Here is an 18151-nt window from a genome sequence, read left to right as displayed (position 1 = left end):
TTCTTTTTATTAATACATTTTGTTCTTTCACAATTTCATATATACTTGTACACATAAACACAGACACGTTTATAGTATATTCTGATTACTCTCACCCCCATAGCCTCTCTTAGGTCCCTCTTAACCCTACCAGCCCTCTAATCCCCTGCAAATCTCTTTTCTGTACTCTTCACTTTCCATTTCATTTTGTGGCCTCCGGAGTTTGACAAGGGCCATCTGTGTGCCCTTGGATTTGGAACTATTCAACAGACCCGGAGAGCCCAGCAGTGGGTGCGCACGAGGTATCTATCTCTACCTCTCCGATACAGATCAATAGATCAACAGCAAGTGGTGGTGCTTTTTGGGCCCCTTGCCAGCAAGGCTGACCATTGGGTGGGGTTGACTCACGTTGGTCTAGTCCCGCTAGGCGTGGTGCTTATGAGTTCGTCATTATTGTCATGGCCATAGCATGCTTAACAGGTGGCATTTTGCAGCCTTTCTTCCTGTGTCTCTGGACCCTCTTCTGAAGAATCCCACGAAGCTTGAGGGGGATGGTTTAAATGTCTCATTCAGGACTGAGCCCTCAACCATTCTTTATTCTCCGTCTCTTGTATAGGCACAGGCCACTGCATTCACTTTCAAAGAGGGGCTTCTCTGACTAAAGCTGAGACCAGCCTATGTCTGTGGGCATAGCCATAGGTATTTAGGAGGTGGGATGCCGTGGCAATTTAGGCTAAGCAGAAGTTACTTCGTAGAGCCCCAAACCTCTGTAGTCATGGACCTTTAACTAGTCATAGGATTCTTTTTGTGGAGTGGGTCTCATATCCCGTCATGGAGGTGACTGGTTATCCCTATAGCACTCATCTGGCTGTTGTACCAGTGAGCGCATTTTGCTTGCCAGGTTGGTGTATCTCATAGACTTTCATAGCTGCATTAGACCGTTGGCGCCTCTATCCCGCGGCCTCCCGCGGCATCCTTCAGAGCATTACCAGACGCTATGAAAGCTAGCCCGCCCACACCAGGTTAATTTCTTTGTGTCTTGCACCTAACATAGCTTTAGAAATAGGGTCTTATTAAATAAGCAATGAGCCGTCGCTCTAACAGGCAACCAAGAGCAGTGACTTAGCCTGCACTGTTTCAGAGGCTCTGGGGTGGGGTGGGGGTGTCTCTGACTTACAGCTCCTATGTAAAGACCCCATATCTGTCACTGGGGGTCTTGTTTGGTGATCCAGAACTTTATGCCTGGGTTTATGTGGGTGCTCAAGTCTTCACCAGGCTGTCTTACTTTAGGACCTCCCTTTTTGTTATAGGGTCTCATGTATCCCAGGTTGGCCTAGAGCACAACATGTAATTGAGAATGGCCTTAAAGCCGGAATCTTCCTGCGTCCATCTCTTCTAAGGGCTGAAATTACAGTTGTCCAAAACCATGTTGGGTCTACGTGGTGGCAAGGCTTGAACTCGGGGCTCAGTGCATGGCTAGGCAAATGCTCTACCAATGGAACTACAATTCACAGCCCTAGTAAAGACTTAAAAAAATTTAGTATTTATTTATTTACTTATTTGTTTATGTGTGTACTCATAAACACATACACACGTGTGAACATGTGTATGTAGGTGACGACAGAGAGACAGAAGAGGGCATCAGATCCCTTCGAGCTGGAGTTCAGGTGGTTGTAAGCTGTCAGATGTGGGCTCTGGGAACTGAAATCAGGTCCTCTGCGAGAGCAGCCATTGCCCTTTATCACTGAGCCATCCTTCCAGTGCCCAAGTGAAGACATTTATAAACAAGAAGCACAACTTGGGTGTGCTTGGCATAAAGAAGAATTTATTGGCTTGTTAGAGCACCGAAAGGGCAGGTACCTTGGGGTTATAGGGGCATCTGAGACAGGTCTGGAGAGTGTCTAGGACTTTTCTTCTGCTTGCTGTTGGTCTCTGCCCCTCTACGACAGTTGCCACGCTTCTCTCTTCTTACCCAGGAGATTATGCATGGGGCGTTCACACAGTAGCTTTGCAACCAGCATCTCCGGTCTCCCTACATCTTGCCATTCCACACTTTGCTTAGAAACCATTGAAAACATGACTGAAATCTGCCTGGCTTCATCTAAAGACAGGGAGCCAGGATATGTGGCTAGCCGTGACTTTTAGAACCTCAGTTTAAAGGGACAGGAAGAGTGCTGGGTGGATAGAACAAAGAAAGGACTTACGGAATGAACAAGAATTTCCACAAAAAAGGCCATGTGTCCTTAAATGCTCTGTCAGGCAAGACAGGGCCTGCACAGCTTCCACTGGGCTGAGTGACAAGGAGTAGGTGAAACTGGCTTTGGCAGGGAGGTTGAGAGACGTGATGGAGCTGAGACAGATCACAGGTAGTAGGAGAAGGAGTGGGAGGTAAGGGAGGATGAACAATTGGGAAAGCCAGAGAAGGAGGGGAGGTAGCTGCAGGGGTCAGGGGGTCAGGGAAGGACCAGGCAGGAGAGATCTGAGAACACTCAAATGGGCAGGAAGAGGTAGGGGTGAAAGGGCCCCTAGAAAAGGACTTGTGGGGAGCTCAGGACAGTTAGTGGGTGTAGGCCTAGGCTTCTCCCTGTGCTGAGGGAAGGCATGGAGGGAGACGGAAGTGGTCTGTAGACTTGGAAGCAGGCTCAAGAAGAGTTTCTACGTCCAAGAAACAAGAGCGTGAAAACATGGAATGCTCTAGGAAGTTTGAGGGTGGAGAAACTGAGCAGGCTGTCACCATGGGCAACAACCAGAGGAGACCAAGGCAGGCTGAAGTGCAAATGTCCACAAAGGCTTCCCCTGACTGTGGGGGTTTCTCCGGCACCAGAGCCGGCCCGGTAGAGAAGGGTATGTCCAGTAGGACTGAATTCTAGAGTTCTTCCTAAATAGGAGGGGCAGAAGAATGGTGGGATATTGGTGGGGCAGCAATTCTCTGTGGTGATCACCTCAGTGGGAATTTATTTTCCTCTTACTGTACATGTGGTGTGCGGTGGCTGCTGCTCCTGCCTTGCGAGGGTCCGCAGTCCTCCGGGGATGTCGGGCGTCTGTTGGCAAGTCCCACGTGAGACGAGCGCGGTGCTGCCGATACTTGGAACTCCGGCCTAGGCAGGACACAGAAGGAAGAGAACAGAGGAAGGTCTGGGGGTCTGAGAGGAGGAGCCCAAGATACCCACGAGGCGGCTGCGGGAAGATGAGGGAAGAGCTACAAGTGAGAGGGCTGGGGCGGCTGTCATCACAGCCCTCTCCTGTCTCACAGTCTCTCCCTTCTCCCGCTGCCATAGTTTACCTGCCTCTGCTCTATGTCCGAATCTCCCGATCCCATTGGCCTGGGCTCTCCGGGCTTTTGTCTTTCCTCTATTAGAGCCTTTTCATCACGATTTGATCATTCTCAAGTTTCTCCCATCCAAACAACACTTTTCCAAGATCTCCCCATTTCCTGGACACGTCATTCCCGTCATTCCCGCGGATCCCGGTTCTCTTGCAGCTAGCACCTCTCCTCTTCCCAGTCTTTTGGCAGCCGCCATTCTCCAGCGCCTTGCTGGTGCTGTGTCTCCGTTTGCTTGGCTCTCACCGGGATCTGTCAACTCACATCTACAGATGCCACTCCTGCCTCCATCTCTGTGACCATCCCGTGGCTCCATGGGGCTCATTTAAATCCTTATTTAATTCAACCCACAGCACTGCCTGATGATTGCTTTCTGCTTGTGTTATTGTTGTTATTATTATTGTTATTATTATTTTTTAATTTTTATTCTTATTATTTAGGTGTGTTGCCACTGTGTATGTATGGAGGTCAGAGGACAGCTGCAGGGGTAGATTCTCTCCTGCTACCACGTGTGTCCTGGGGATTAAACCCAAGTTATCAGAATCAACAGCTGATATCCTTTTGCCACCTAGCTATCTTACTAGCCTATTGTATATATTTTAAAAACCATATTTGTATAAGATATATTAAGAATTACTCTTTTCTCTCTCCCCTCTCTAGATAATATTGTTTTATTTTTTATGTGTATGGGTGTTTTACCTGCATGGATATATGTCCCCACCAAAAGAGGGTGCCATATACCCTGGAACCGGAGTCACAGATAGTTGTAGGCTGTCACGTGGGTGGTGGGAGTTGAACTCCGGTCCTCTGCAAGTGCAGCAAGAGTTCTTAACTGCTGAGTCATCTCCCCTTATAGTTTATAAATACATTTTGGCTAAACTGTTACATTTTGAACACTTGGACCAATCTGATCAGAATTTTGCCTCCATCAAAAATTTGTTTAGTGTGTGTGTATGTTTGTGTGTGTGCACATGCGTGTGCTGGGCACATATACAAATGTGTGCATGTGTGTGGAGGCCAGAGGTCCACCTGTCTCCACGTGTCCAGAGCCCGGATGACAAGTGTGCATCACTCTGCCCAGCCTTTTTACATGGCCTCTGGGGAATTAAGCTCAGGTCGTCAGGGTTTCCTGATAAACACTATTGACTGAGCCATCTCCTCCCCACAAAACTTTGCCCAAGTTATCTGTGACACAGGTATTTATTTATTTATTTATTTATTTATTTATTTATTTATTTATTTTTTAAATTCTTTTTGTGTCAAGAACTCACAAGTAGCCCCAGGCTAGAGTGAACTGCCTCCTCCTGTCTCGGTTTCCCAGGTTCTGGGGTCTCAAGGGTAAACCGCCACACTCAACGACTCAGTCATTTCGATACAGTATAAGAAACTTGAATTTTTATTTTTTGTCACAAAACCCTACCTGTTTAATTTAAGGAAAAAATATCCAGTGCGAGTGTTTTTTTTTTTTTTTAATTTATTTATTTAATGTATGTGAGTACACTGTAGCTGTCTTCAGACACACCAGAAGAGGGCATCAGATCTCACTACAGATGGTTGTGAGCCACCATGTGGTTACTGGGATTTGAACTCAGGACCTCTGGAAGAGCGGTCAGTGCTCTTAACGGCTGAGCCATCTCTCCAGCCCTTTAACAAATTTTTTCTTTTTTTTTTCTTTCTTTTTTCTTTCTTTTTTTTTTTTTTTCGTGTTTTCGGAGCTGGGGACTGAACCCAGGACCTTGCGCTTGCTAGGCAAGCGCTCTACCACTGAGCTAAATCCCCAACCCCACGAGTGTTTTTTTTTTTTTTTTTTTCTCTTTCTTTTTTTCGGAGGTGGGGACCGAACCCAGGGCCTTGCGCTTGCTAGGCAAGCGCTCTACCACTGAGCTAAATCCCCAACCCCACGAGTGTTCTTTATGACAGAAATACTTCCTTTGTTTTCAAAATAAATTTTACAAAGAGTGTTCTTGCAAAGATAATACTTATAATAAGGCCCTACCCTCAGGAATAATGATTAAAACTATGCCAAATGTCTTTGCCTTCAATTTTTCTTCCTTCTGATTCTGCCAAGTGTCCTCCACGGATATCCCGAATGCCATTGGTTGAGGTCCTTTCAGGCTAATGAGTTTTCCCCCAAAGAACACTTTGTCTCTAAAAATGCAGTAATCAGGAGCATGGCCCATAATGTGGGACATTTTGTAAGGGCTTCATTATAGAAAACCCCTCCCTATGGAAGGGCAACCGTGGAGCAAATTCTTGTCTTACATTTAGCCAGTTTACAGTTGCCTCCCAGATTTCCATCTCTGGGCTAGTCCTTTGCCCCTTCTGCCAACAGCTACCAGTGTTCCACAGATGACACGGATGCCGCTTAGTCAGTCAGTTGACCCACTTTTATTGAGTTCTTACTGCAGGTGGAGGACCAGTCCAGGGGATGGGAATCACATGTGGGGTGTCACGGGATGAGCGGATGATAGTCCTGGTTCTTCAGAGACTCATCTCAATGACGCCATGGAAACAAAGAGGTTTTTTTTTTTTTCAGGCCAGTTAAATGCTACGAGGAACACAGCACAAGGTCATCTGATAGAGAGACCCAGGGTGTGAGCTCCTGGGGAGGGCGTGAGAGAGCACCTCCTGGAATGGAACTGTTTCTCTTTTTGCTGATGAGACAGATGTGTGATGTTCTAGGAGAAGGTCGTGGGCAGACAAAGCAGGTGCGAAGACCCTGAGGTGGTGAGGAGTGACCAGTGTGGAAGAGAGGGAGTGTAGGGGAAGAGGCAGAGAGAGGAGAAAGACTTACAGAAACAATCCATGCCTACAGGGTCCTGTAGACCAAAAATGTTTGACCTGCTTTTCTTTTTTTGGCCACAAAGAAAAGCTTCTTGAGGATAGCTTTAACAAGAGCTTTTGGTTGTTGTTGTTTTGAGATAGGGTGGTCTTGAACTCCTGATCCTCCTTCTGCCTCCCTGAATGAGATCACAGGTGTGGGGAACCCCACCTGGTTTTATGTGGTGGTGGGGATTGAGTCTAGGCAAGAACTCCACTGACAGAGCTTCATCCTTAGCTCACATCTTTTTTTTTTTTTTTTTTTTTTGGTTCTTTTTTTTGGACTGGGGACCCGAACCCAGGGGCCTTGCGCTTGCTAGGCAGCGCTCTACCACTGAGCTAAATCCCCAACCCCCTTAGCTCACATCTTAATCAAATGAGCCAGTTAATTAGATTTGACTCTCATGTCAGACAGATCTTTTGGGCCACCGCGGGGAAGAGTAAGGGTGGAGGTTGGGAGTTGATGCAAGGGTCCAGATGTTGAAACTGGGTGTCTTAGCCTTGGATTGAAAGGCTCAGTGATAGCAGGAAGAGATGGGGTTTTGAATATATTTTGGAATTACTGCCAATATGACTTGCCAGGGATGTGGGTGTGATTATGAAGAAAGAGGCTCCTAGGTGTTTTCTTTTCCCTTCTTCTATGTGTGTGTGTGTGTGTGTGTGTGTGTGTGTGTGTGTTTCTGTGTGTTGTGGTATGGTATATGTGTGTGCACCTACGTATGCATGTGTGAAGGCCAAAGGAAGATGTCCTCTGTCCTGATCTATCTATCATGTTCTACTTTATTCCTTTGAGACAGTGTCTCTCATTGAATCAGGGTCTAGGCTGGTGGCCAGCAAGTCTCCCAAATCCTTCTCTTTCTCCAGTAGTCTTGGGGCCATGGGTATGGCTTCCCAGTTTTTTATATGGGTGTTTGGTTCTGTACTTGCACAAAAGGCACTCACCAACAGAGCCATCTTCCCAGGTTTGAGTTTTTGACTGAGTAGGTGAATGGATGAGGTAGGTCATCCTCCATCCGGGACAAGATGTGGGAATGTGAATCTGCTCTCAGTCAGGAAGTTGGACATGTGACTATGCCCCTCACGGAAGAAGTTGGCTGTGGACATACAAACCATCTACCCAAACACATAGATGGTTCTATGGACAGTACTGACCAACAGAACTGAGAGAACTGGGCCCTGGAGCATCTTACATTTAGAGATTTAGAAGATGGAGAAGAAGCACAACACAGGAAAGTCGTGGAGATTCCACAAGTGGAGTGGAAGCTAGAGGCAGATCACTCTTTGAAGGCTAATGGAAAATGAGACTCAGGGAGGAGGCTCTCAATGGCCAAATGCTGCTGAGGGAATAAGACGGGTTGGGAAGGCTGACTGGGTCTGTCAAATTGGAGACCACTGGGAGGACAAAGAGGAGACAGACATACAGAGCTCTTAGAGGACCTTGCTTTTGGTCAATGGTAGAAAACTGGAGAGGAGGCATGGAATTGGGAGAGAGTGAAAGGGAGAGAGAAGCTAAACGTTATAGCATATTTTCAGAAAGGGGGTTTGTGAAGGAGAAAGAGCACAGCCCGGAGTAGAGATGACGTGAGGTGGTCTGCTGGTCAGGTAGAAAAAGGATGCCAGGCACAGGGATGCTTCATCCATGCCGCAGAGGGGAAGGACTGGGCGGGCGTGTTAGGAAGTTGGTGTATCTGTGGGACGATCTGGAATTCGCTTCCTGTTCTTGCTTCCCAGGCACATGGGTGGCTGTGTTCCAGTCAAGCCGTAGGGTTGGGAGGATGGGGGAATGAAAGATGAGGAAAGAAAGGGTATATTCTAGTTCTCTTGGAAAGTTTTTAGGAAACTAGGATTGCTTAGAAATGCCAGGGACTTGACGAGCTTCGTGGTCAGATGGGTTGGTCCAGTTGTGTGATTCTTTAGAGGGCCCAACAACAGATGTCTCTTGGAGAAGGGCTCAGCGGGCAAAGCACTGGAGAGACAAGCAAAAGCAAGGGCTGGGGAGTATCTAACAGTCACCGACTGGGACCTGGGGAATCTGAGCTTGGAGAGAACGGGCTCGGGAGCAGGGGGTGGTGGTGGATGTCGGGGGACGCTGTGAAGAGAGGTGATGGGCAGTGAACAGGGTGGGTCAAGATGGGGAAGAGGAATCGCTCTAGTGAGAACCAGACTGAGTGATCTGGTAAGACAGGAGATGAAGCTGCGGGAGGTAAGGAGGTAAGGTGTGGTGGCAGAGAAAAAGCTTGTTGGAAGTAAGGAGGTCAAGGAACTGAGAGGCCAGATGAGTTAGCTGTCAAGATGTCAAGAACCATAACAAATACTCTGTTAGAGAGCAAGACAAGAGGGCTGGGGATCACAACGGCCCCAGAAAGGATGGGAGAATGACCAGGTATCTTATCTGTACCTCAAACTTAACATGTTTGAAACGGAAGCCATCTTGGCCCCCTCAAATCTGTGCATCCACTGTGGCTCTGGACTCACTAAATGACATTGGCATTTGGAGCTAGGGACGGCAAGTGTAACTGCTTTTTGTCCCATGCTTGGTCCCCTCACTCAACCAAATCAGCAGATCTTTCTGAGTCTTGCTTTGAGCCCTGTTACTTCTCTCCATGACCACTGTGCACACCCTGTCCCGTTCAGGTCATTGTTCTTTCTCAGGCCCTTACATCATCCTGCCTCAGTCCCTCCACACTGCAACCACGGGCGTCACCCCCCCCACACACACACCGTGATAAACCTTTCCAGGGACTTGATCTTGTTTTTAGGATGAAGTCCAAGATCATTAACAGGGATCTGCAAAGAACACATTACACAATCTTTCCTGCCTCGTTCCGGCCTCGCTCCAAACACTAGCCCCTCAGCTGACTCAGCCAGCCTGGCTTTCTTTCAGCCATCAAATTTGCCCTCTGTTGATTTATAAATGGTGTCCTTCTCTATCCAAAGCCCCATTCTCCAGCACTTGGCAAACTCTCCCTTTCTCCACGTATCCTTATGAGGTCCCAGGGAACCCTTTCCCGGATGCCTGGATGTCAGGTCGTCTTCTTCTGCCTCCCAGCATCCCACGCTACCCTAGACAATAGGCATTTGATACTCCTCTTTCTCCAGGATGTAAGCTGTGTGAACCCAGGGAGTGTGCTTCACTCTTCCCAGAGCCTAACATGGAGGACTTGACATACAATGAGGCCGATAATATTTGTTGACTTGAATAAAGGAAGGGCTCAAAGGGTGGGGCATCTGCGGGTGATGACAAGGTCTGGTGCCTTGTGAGTGGGAAGCTAAGTGTCTCAGAGGACAAGAAAGTCGTGGAATAAAGAGGGCAGGGTGGAGCCCAGGTGGTCCGTGTGGCCCCAGGTCGCTTGCCGAGGCAAGAGAAGAGAAGTTGCTTGGCTCTGGGCTCAGTCTTCAATGAATGAGAAGTGGGTGGCATGGACGGGAAAGGAAGGAGTGCGAAAGAGGAAGACGGCTGGGAAACACATGGGGATTTCTCAAGAAGGAGGACGGCTGGTTGGAGGGAAGAGCAGGAGGAGGATGCTTGACAACGTGGGAGAGACAGGATGAGACAGATCAATGGCCCCAGCCACCTCTGCGGCCTTGGCGGGGCCAGATGATAGATGGTTCAGGACATGGGCGCTCTGGAACGTGAGGGTATTATGAGAATGGTCATGTCATAGGGTGAGCTTCCAATGTGCTGGACATAGCAGCATCTCCCGGGGTGGGCTTCCAGATGGGAATTGTTTGTGCTTGTGTCCTGGTCTGGACTTGGCCTCTGTCTTGGTTTTAATATTGTAGGGCCATGGGGTTCTGTTGAGAGTACCTGGGCTGGGTGGTCGCGTCTCTGGGCTGCTGAAGGTTGAGAACCACCCTTGTCTCCTAGTGTCAGAGGTTCAGTAGGTGGCATTGTTCCTCTTACTGGGGACACCAATTCTTATGTCCCAATGGTAGCAGCTCCTGGGGAAATGGTCTTGACTGAACCAAAGCTACCTATGAATTCCTGTTGGGTTTCCTGCCACCAGGGTCAGGTCAAACCAATGGCTTGTAGGAGTGTTCAAAGGGCCAGTATTGTATATCCAAGTGGGACTACTCTGTGGTGGCATTTATGATACCTCCTTCCAAATCTGGCAAGCTCTAGGTCCCTGGGTGCATGCCTAGCCCAGCTCAGCCCCCCAGCTACCACCTTGCTTCCCTGTTCTAGCCATCACAGATGCCAAAGCCTTGTCTCTGGCTCTGCTTCCAGGGAACTCCACCTAAGATAGATGACTCTGACCCAGTCTCCCTAATCAGCATAGAATGTAGAGGCTGCCCAATGGGCTTGGAGGATTTCCCTCACCATAAGCAAGATAGCTGGATTTAGTCAACCACGAGAAGCCAACAGAGGTAAAACCACTTTGCTGAGTTCCCAGGTGTGGCAGAGGGTTCAGATGAACAAGACACAGTTTTCCTCCAAGAGGCTCACAGCCCACTTACTCATTTAGCAAACATTTATTGAAGGCTGCAAACCTGGTGACTCAGCGTCCTGCCCCTTAAAGGGCTCACAGGCTGACGGGTATCACTCATGGGTACCAGCTATTCCAACTCTGGGAGAATGACAGAGGAGAGAGGCCAGAGCTGGCATGCTTGGTGGTGAGGCTGTCTTTGAGGTTTGAGGCCATTTGCGGAGGAGGCAGGAATGATCGGAATGACAAAGGTCGGAGGCACATTTACAGGTATCAAGGATACCTATGTGTTATCAGTACCGAACCGAGGGAGGGAGCCATGGAGGGAGGGGGAGGCCAGCAGTGCCAGTTTGGGGGTAATGGGATTAGGGGTAGGTGTGCTGAAAGAAACATTAAGGCTGGAGGAATGGTGTCGTCACCTCCGTGGACCGAGTATTCACTCCATGCAGTTATGGAGGTGGATCTGAGAGGCCCTGTGGAGGATTGTATGGGGTGACGGAGAAGGTTGGAGTCAGTGCCCTGAGGCGATGTGCTGGGATTGGGGGCTGCAAGGAGCTGTTGGGGCCTGGGGGAGTTTGAGGATCATAGGCCAGCTTCTGATCTGGACAGCTAGATATTGGCAGTGCCCTCCATAAATGGGGCAGGGTCTCTGTGAGGAGGGCAGTTTTGTGGGAGGAAGGCAAGGCCATTCAGGAATTGCTAGTCACGCTATGGAAGTACTTTCCCTGAGAGTTATCAGGGGCAGCTTCTGGACTCAGAGGCAGGTCCAGGATAGAAAGATGTTTATGAGACTGTCAAGGTGTGTGTGTGTGTGTGTGTGTGTGTGTGTGTGTGTGTGTGTGTGTGTGTGTGTGTGTGGTTGTAGGACGGGGGAGGATGAGGTTATGCAGGGAAGTGTCTTGGTGGAGGATGATGGGGTGTGGCACGTCCCCTGGACCCTTGGGAGACTCCACCATGCACTTGCTCTCCTGTACCATTCTCTCATCCTCCGAGGTACTCCCTGCATGGGACCTGCATTGGGTGGGTTGGGAGGTCAGGGAGTGGAAAACAAAGACCCTGTTATACCACACACAATGGATGACTGGGCTTACACTCTCTGAGCACCAGATCAGGGTCTCCACCGCTCCCTGTCTCCCTGCCTTGGATAATGGATAACTTGCTGCGAGCTGTGAGGCATCTGGTGTGGGTCCTGTCTTTGCTGTTCTCCCTGTCCTGGCGTGTGTGTGTGTGTGTGTGTGTGTGTGTGTGTGTGTGTGTGTGTGTGTGTGTGTCTGGTTGGTGTGCGTGTGAGGATGGGGCTCAGATGACCACTTAGCTTGGCTTCCTCCAAAAGACCCACCTGAAACACCACCCCTGGACTTCTCCACGTGTCTCCAAAGCACTTGGAGCATATTTATTAATAGGGTTGAGGTACTCTATTGACAAATATAAAATCCCCACCAGCCATCAAGTCCCTGGAGGCTCAGGATCTAGGGGCTCAAGGGTGCTTCTCATCTTCTGCTAGCTCTCGGATGAACTTCCGGAGTCCCCACAGCCATACTCCCTGCCTGACCTGCTGCCGAGAGCCACACTCCCTTCACCCATTTTCCTGGGTGGCTTCAGTGGACGGGCAGTCATCTCAGAACCCTACCTGCAGGTCATGGATACACACCTGCATCCACTGTGGCCATCCCGGCCTTTGTCAGGACGGTGCTCTCATCTTGGGGGTGACCTTTGGAGATCACATACGGTGGGCACGTATCGGGTAGCTGGTGCCTCCTGGAAGTTTTCCGGCGCCGGGGACGGAAGACCTCCATGCATCTCTTGCCCACCAGATAGGCGACCTCACTGAGGTTGAGGAGGATACAGATGGCTGCTGTGACTACCATGAAGTAGGTGAAGACCTTCTTCTCCGTGGGTCGGGAGATGTAACAGTCCACGGTGTGGGGGCAGGGCTGCACAGAGCAAGCCACCACGCGGGGCATGTCGTAGTCCTTGTAAATGCAGTGGAAGATATAGAGGAATCCCGAGTCCACCGCGGCCTTGAAGATGAGACTCAGCAGGTACGTCCACCACAAGCCGCCCCTCTTCTTGCTCAGGTTGCTGTACAGGGCCGGGGCGTCGGGCCCATGTTTGAGGCGGTGTTTCCTTTCTCGCTCTTCGCGATAGGCCACATGCATGACCACTAACAGGGAAGGACAGGTGACCAGGATGAGCTGCAGGGCCCAGAGGCGCACGTGGGACACGGGAAAGAACTCGTCATAGCAGACGTTGGGGCAGCCGGGCTGCTTGGTGTTGCAGATGAAATCCTTCTGCTCGTCATCCCACACCTCCTCCGCCGCCACCACATACACCAGCACCCGGAAGATGAAGACCACCGACAGCCAGATGCGGCCCAGCGCTGTGGAGTACTTGTTCACGCCGCTCAGGATCCCCTGGAGAAATCCCCAGTTCATGTTGGCTGTGTCCTTGGTGCCTCACGTGGACGTGCGCGCACTCGTGCGCTAACCTCTCGGGGCCCCGGGAGTCACAAGGCCTGGGAGAACCTGCAGATAAATGTCTTTATAGATGACGTAAAGGGCTAAACTGTTTCACAACCACCACGGGGGCCATTTGTGTCCTCATACGCAGTGACTCAGAGGTGGGACGGTCACGGTCCCCATGTCACAAGAAAGTGTGCGAAGGCTGAAAGGTGAGAGGTCTCCTGCCAGAGATCTCACAGTGGCAAGTAGCACTGGTGGTCTTGAACCCTGGTCTTCAGATTCCGAAAGTCAGCGTCTCTTTCCTTCTACAAAGCAACAAGCACGTGGGAGATAAATACCACATATGCCGTGCCAGCCAGCCCGTGTCTCAACCACAGTGGCCTGGAGATGGCTTGACCTTCCATTAGCTTCGGGGACTGGGTGAAGGCAAGAAGGGACAGGGTAGGCAGGCCTTTACTGGGTGCCAGGTTTATTGAATTTTCCCTGAACCCAGCGTGGGCAGGGCTCTGGGGTGGGAATGCCCACCCTGGCCCTTTGGGAGAGTTCTCAGCCTCCATCCTCACTCCTTTGTGGCTCTGGAACTTTCTGAGACATCCCTTTCCAAACTAAACATAGGCTCATCTGCAATCGGTGTGGCTTGGCGTCTTTCCCACCCTGCTGTGTCAGGACAGAACAGACGGGCTTTCTTATTCATCTCTTTTATTGTCTTGAGATCTGGACCACAGTGGGTCCCTCTGGAATTCCAACCATTTCATTGATGTGTGTGTGTGTGTGTGTGTGTGTGTGTGTGTGTGTGTAAGGGATAAGAAGTATGTGTGTGTGTGTGTATGTGTGTGTAAGGAATAAGAAGTATGTGTGTGGGTGTGTGTTTGTGTGTGTATGTGGCATAAAGAGTGTGTGTTTGTGTGTATGTGTTTTTGTGTATATATATGTGTGTTATTTGTGTGTGCTCGTGTGTATCATGTGTGTGTGTAAGGGATAAGGAGGAGTCTGTATGTGTGTGTGTGTAAGGGATAAGAAGGAATATATATATATATACACACACACATATATGTATGTGCGTGTGTAAGGGATAAGAAAGTGTGTGTGTGTAAGGCATAAAGAGGAGTATATATATGTATGTGTGTGTGTAAGGGATAAGGAGGAGTGGGCATGTATGTATGTGTGTAAGGGATAAGGAGGAGTATATGTGTGTGTGTAAGGGATAAGGTGTGTGTATTTGTGTGTGTATGTGTGTGCTTGTGTGTATTATGTGTGTGTGTAAGGGATAAGGAGGAGTATGTGTGTATGTGTGTGTATATGTATGTGTAAGGGGAAAGGAGGAGTGTGTATATATTTATGTGTGTGTAAGAGATAAGGAGGAGTATGTGTGTGTAAGGGATAAGAAGGTGTACGTGTGTGTGTGTGTGTGTGTAAGGGATAAGGAGGAGTATGTATGTGTGTATGTATGTCTATGTGTGTGTAAGGGATGTGTGTGTGTGTGTGTGTGTGTGATAAGGGGAGGGTATATGTGTGTATATGGGGGGATAAGAAGTGTGTGTGTGTGTGTGTGTGATGGGGAGGGTATATGTGTGTATGTAAGGGATAAGAAGGTGTGTGTGTGTGTGTGTGTGTGATAAGGAGGAGTATATGTGTGTATATATGTATGTGTGTATGTAAGGGATAAGAAGGTGTGTGTGTGTGTAAGGGATAAGGAGGAGTGTGCATGCATGTATGTATGTGTGTAAGGGATAAGGAGGAGTATGTATGTATGTGTAAGGGATAAGAAGGTGTGTTCACGTGTGTAAGGAATGAGGAGACAGGGAATGGGTTCTAGCATGGTCTTTGCCCTGCCCCTGATCTTTATTCCCAGGTGCACCTCTTCTCTGACTGCCTAATTAGTGGCTGTTGATAGTCTGATCTCTCATTTTCATACAGGCCATGTTCTGTATACCCCCCAACCTTGCTCTTCCCTGCTCTGGGGTGCTTAGGGTGTTCCATCCGAAGACCTCCTTGTACCAGCCCTGACTCAGATCCTGGCTTCTGTAGCAGCCATGTATCCCTGGGACACGTGCTGAGCCTCCTCTGTCTTCCACTGCAGGGAGCATGACCCACACCCCAGTGCCCAGGCTTCCTTGTTAGTCTGCTAGAGGCTGGAAGCCAAACTGGACGCCTCTGTCTCCTGGAACGAGGCTTTTGTCAGGCTCATGCCCTCTCAGTGGATCCTGGCTAAACTGATCTGGCTAAACTTTTTCCCAGTCTCTTCTAGATTCTTCTCTGGTCCTCCGGCCTCATTTTAGTATAGCACATTTCCTTCCCCTCTGTGGAGTTTTCCTAGGATTCCTTCAGGGACCCTGCCCTCCCCTGGTCTGCCCTATGAAGCTAAGTCTCCAGCACTAGGTTCCCCTGGGGACCTTTCCCCCCAGCTGTCTCCAGCTGTATTTGGTCCTCACCCTTCTCGGGTCCTGTGGGTCCTCACTCTCCGGTGCCGGCTTGTCTGTCTGCCTGAGGCCCTCCCGGAGGCAGCTTTTGTTCTTACCAGCAGGGTGGGGCTTTCTGAGCCAATGAGCCAAGAGAGAGTGCTGGAGTGGGCAGGCAGGCTGCTGCAGAAGGACTTCCCTGGGCACAGTGGCAGGGCAAACACCTGTGGCTCATCTCTTGGGCCCACGCCTTACTCCTCCAGCCTGTCTGGGTTTGTAGGTATGTGGGTGGGACTAGAGTGCTAGAGGCTGGAGTTTAGTGTCAAAATGCCCAGGCACAGGATGGTTGGTGCTAATGACACAGATCCTGTTCCTTTCAGCTTGTCATGTGTGTCCCTCTTCCTGTACCCTGCTTCCCGACTCTCTCTTTTGCCCTGTCCTCAGGCAACTGCTTCTGAGATCCTTAGCAGCTGGTTTTTATGGAAAGGGACACCCTCGATTGAGCCTATGACTTGTGTTACTTGTGTTATACTTGTGGGGCTATATCTATGGGGACTGGATCTTAGGCTACTCAGACTAGCCACCTGGTTTTTGAGACCACTGCCCTGCTGGGCACAAGGAATGCAGGTTGGTGACATGAAAGGCTGCTGTTGGCTTGGGGCCAGGCATGTAGCCTTGTTATGTGCCCTGTGGTCCTGGGTTCCTGTTGGAAATGGCTCTGGGGAAGCTGGAGTGTGGTCCAGCAGGGTCTATCTACAGAGGGGTGCTGGGCTTGCATCCGGCTGGGACAGTGAAGGCTGATGTACCTCCAAGGAGGGGCCCCCTCTGCTTCATTTCACACAAGCATTTATTGAGCACTCCCTAATAGCAATGATTCACACATACGTGGCCTTTTTGGCTGGCTAACTCTGATACTGCCAGGCGCGTGCCAGTGCTCACAGTGACCCCCCACAGGCAATGCATTAACTCAGGTGAAGTTGTCCTGATACAGTCACAATTACTCCAGAATCTGGGTGTTTTCCATTACAACACACAGCTCTCCATCTGACAAACTCCACCATCGCTGCAGACACCACAGCCTAAACTTCCAGCTGGGGCAAAGGGCTAGCTTTGGAACAGTCCCCGGGAAAAGTTAGAGACCCCTTTTCTAGAGGAGAGGCTGACCCCTTGGCTCCAGGAAGGGTACAAAGGAGATCAAGAGGGCACCTTGAATCTGTGAACACATTTATCTTTATTGAGTTCTCACCCTGGGTCACACAGGAAGGCATTTGCTTATTTGTGATCTCATCCACCCCTAGCCCTGTTAAGTGGCACTCAGTGTGTTTATGTAACAGAAAAGGAAACTGAGGTTCAGAGTAGAGGGTTTCAGCGAAGACCAGTCAGCCGGGAGGGACAGTTGGATCCCAAGCTCTGGGAGTCCTCCTTTTTGTCTGCCTCCAACTCCAACTCAGCTCTTTTCCTCACCAGCTACATTCATGAGAGATTCTGGAACCTTCCAGTTCATGCCCACCCCGCCAGTCCAGTCTATGGACCCTTCACAGAATGGTTTTCTTCACGTGAGCTCGAGGGCGATCAGGTAACAGAGGTGGGTGAGTGTCCGAGCCCAGAAAGATGAGGTCGCTTGAGAGGAGGTCCTTCTCTTTGCTGGAAGGGTTGGCCCAGTTTGGGTCATTCTTTGCGTGTGCAGTGGGCGGTCTCTTCGCTGGTGCACACTCAGAACACCGCTTGATCACCAAGTAGAGCAGCTCCACAAGGTTAAGCAGGATGCAGACGATGGCCGTGACCAACATGAAGACAATGAAGATGTTCTTCTCTGAGGGCTTGGCGATGAAGCAGTCCACTGTGTTGGGACATGGTGCCGAATGGCACTTGACCATAGACGGGAGGGTATATCTGGGGTAGAATGCATGGAAAAGGTAGAGGAAGATAATATCTATGGTGGCCTTGAACAACAGGCTGCAGACGTATGTCCACCAGAGTCCGCCTCGCTTCTTGCCGGGGTTTGGGTAGAGGTACCCTTTGCCAACTTCTTGCTGGTACTTCTTCTCTCGAGCCTTTCGATAGGCCACATGCATGACGACAAGCAAGGAGGGGCATGTGACCAGGATGAGCTGCAGGGCCCAGAGGCGCACGTGGGACACAGGGAAGAACTCATCATAGCAGACGTTGGTACAGCCGGGTTGCCTAGTGTTGCAGTCAAAGTCCTTCTGGTCATCACCCCACACACGCTCGGCTGTCACCAGGTACACCAGCACACGGAAGACAAAGACCAGAGACAGCCAGATGCGACCAAAGGCTGTGGAGTACTTGTTGACCCCACTCAGGAGCCCCTCAAAGATGCTCCAGTTCATGGTGGACTCAAGGGCTGGTTGCTCCTGCAGGGGCACGAGAATGTAATTTCCGACATTAGGAAATGCTCAGCGTGAGAACTTCACAGAAATGTGTCATCACAGGACTAGGCAGTATTATACACCCATTTTACAGCTGAGAGAAACTGAGGGTTAGAGGCGTTTAGGAAGTTACATGGCTATTAAGTGCAGAGCTGGCATGGAGGCACAGGTGGTTAAGTCAGAGCAGCCCTGCTCATAAAGTGGGCGGGGGCTGAAGCCAGGAACCAGTCATCCCGAGTCCCTGAGCCTTGGGCTATTCTCCCTCCGACCTCCCTCTCCAAGAGACCCAGCTTTCTGTCCTGTTAATGTCCAGGCAATTAGGGGCCTCTTACCTGAAGGCGGGACACTAGTA

At 50.0% G+C, this 18151-nt stretch overlaps 2 protein-coding genes and 1 long non-coding RNA gene across 3 annotated transcripts in view; 1 reads left to right on the top strand and 2 right to left on the bottom strand.

The window, feature by feature from the left end:
• LOC116896432 overlaps positions 1–3939 on the top strand; it is a 13573-nt gene extending 9634 nt beyond the window's left edge. The window contains exon 3 of the long non-coding RNA XR_004387337.1: positions 3742–3939. This is a non-coding gene — a long non-coding RNA (uncharacterized LOC116896432). The remainder of the gene's footprint in view (positions 1–3741) is intronic.
• Positions 3940–11907: 7968 nt separating this feature from the next.
• On the bottom strand, positions 11908–13747 carry Gjb4 (gap junction protein beta 4). Its single transcript, XM_032888456.1, has one exon. The coding sequence runs from the start codon at positions 12981–12983 to the stop codon at positions 12186–12188; it is 798 nt and encodes a 265-aa protein (XP_032744347.1). The 5' UTR covers positions 12984–13747; the 3' UTR covers positions 11908–12185.
• A 2874-nt stretch (positions 13748–16621) lies between these two features.
• Gjb5 (gap junction protein beta 5) lies at positions 16622–17777 on the bottom strand. The gene has a single exon (XM_032888450.1). It carries the CDS (start codon positions 17758–17760, stop codon positions 16945–16947), a length of 816 nt encoding a protein of 271 aa, XP_032744341.1. The 5' UTR covers positions 17761–17777; the 3' UTR covers positions 16622–16944.
• Between the last annotated feature and the right edge of the window lie 374 nt (positions 17778–18151).

The sequence above is a fragment of the Rattus rattus genome, chromosome 1 (genome assembly GCF_011064425.1).
Source record: "Rattus rattus isolate New Zealand chromosome 1, Rrattus_CSIRO_v1, whole genome shotgun sequence".
Lineage (NCBI taxonomy): Eukaryota > Metazoa > Chordata > Mammalia > Rodentia > Muridae > Rattus > Rattus rattus.
The sequence above is the reverse complement of the archived record's forward strand: the minus strand, read 5'-3'. Positions and strand labels throughout refer to the sequence as shown.

Coding starts and splice junctions, on each gene's coding strand:
- Gjb4 (XM_032888456.1), bottom strand. CDS start 12,983: ATGAACTGGGGATTTCTCCAGGGGATCCTGAGCGGCGTGAACAAGTAC.
- Gjb5 (XM_032888450.1), bottom strand. CDS start 17,760: ATGAACTGGAGCATCTTTGAGGGGCTCCTGAGTGGGGTCAACAAGTAC.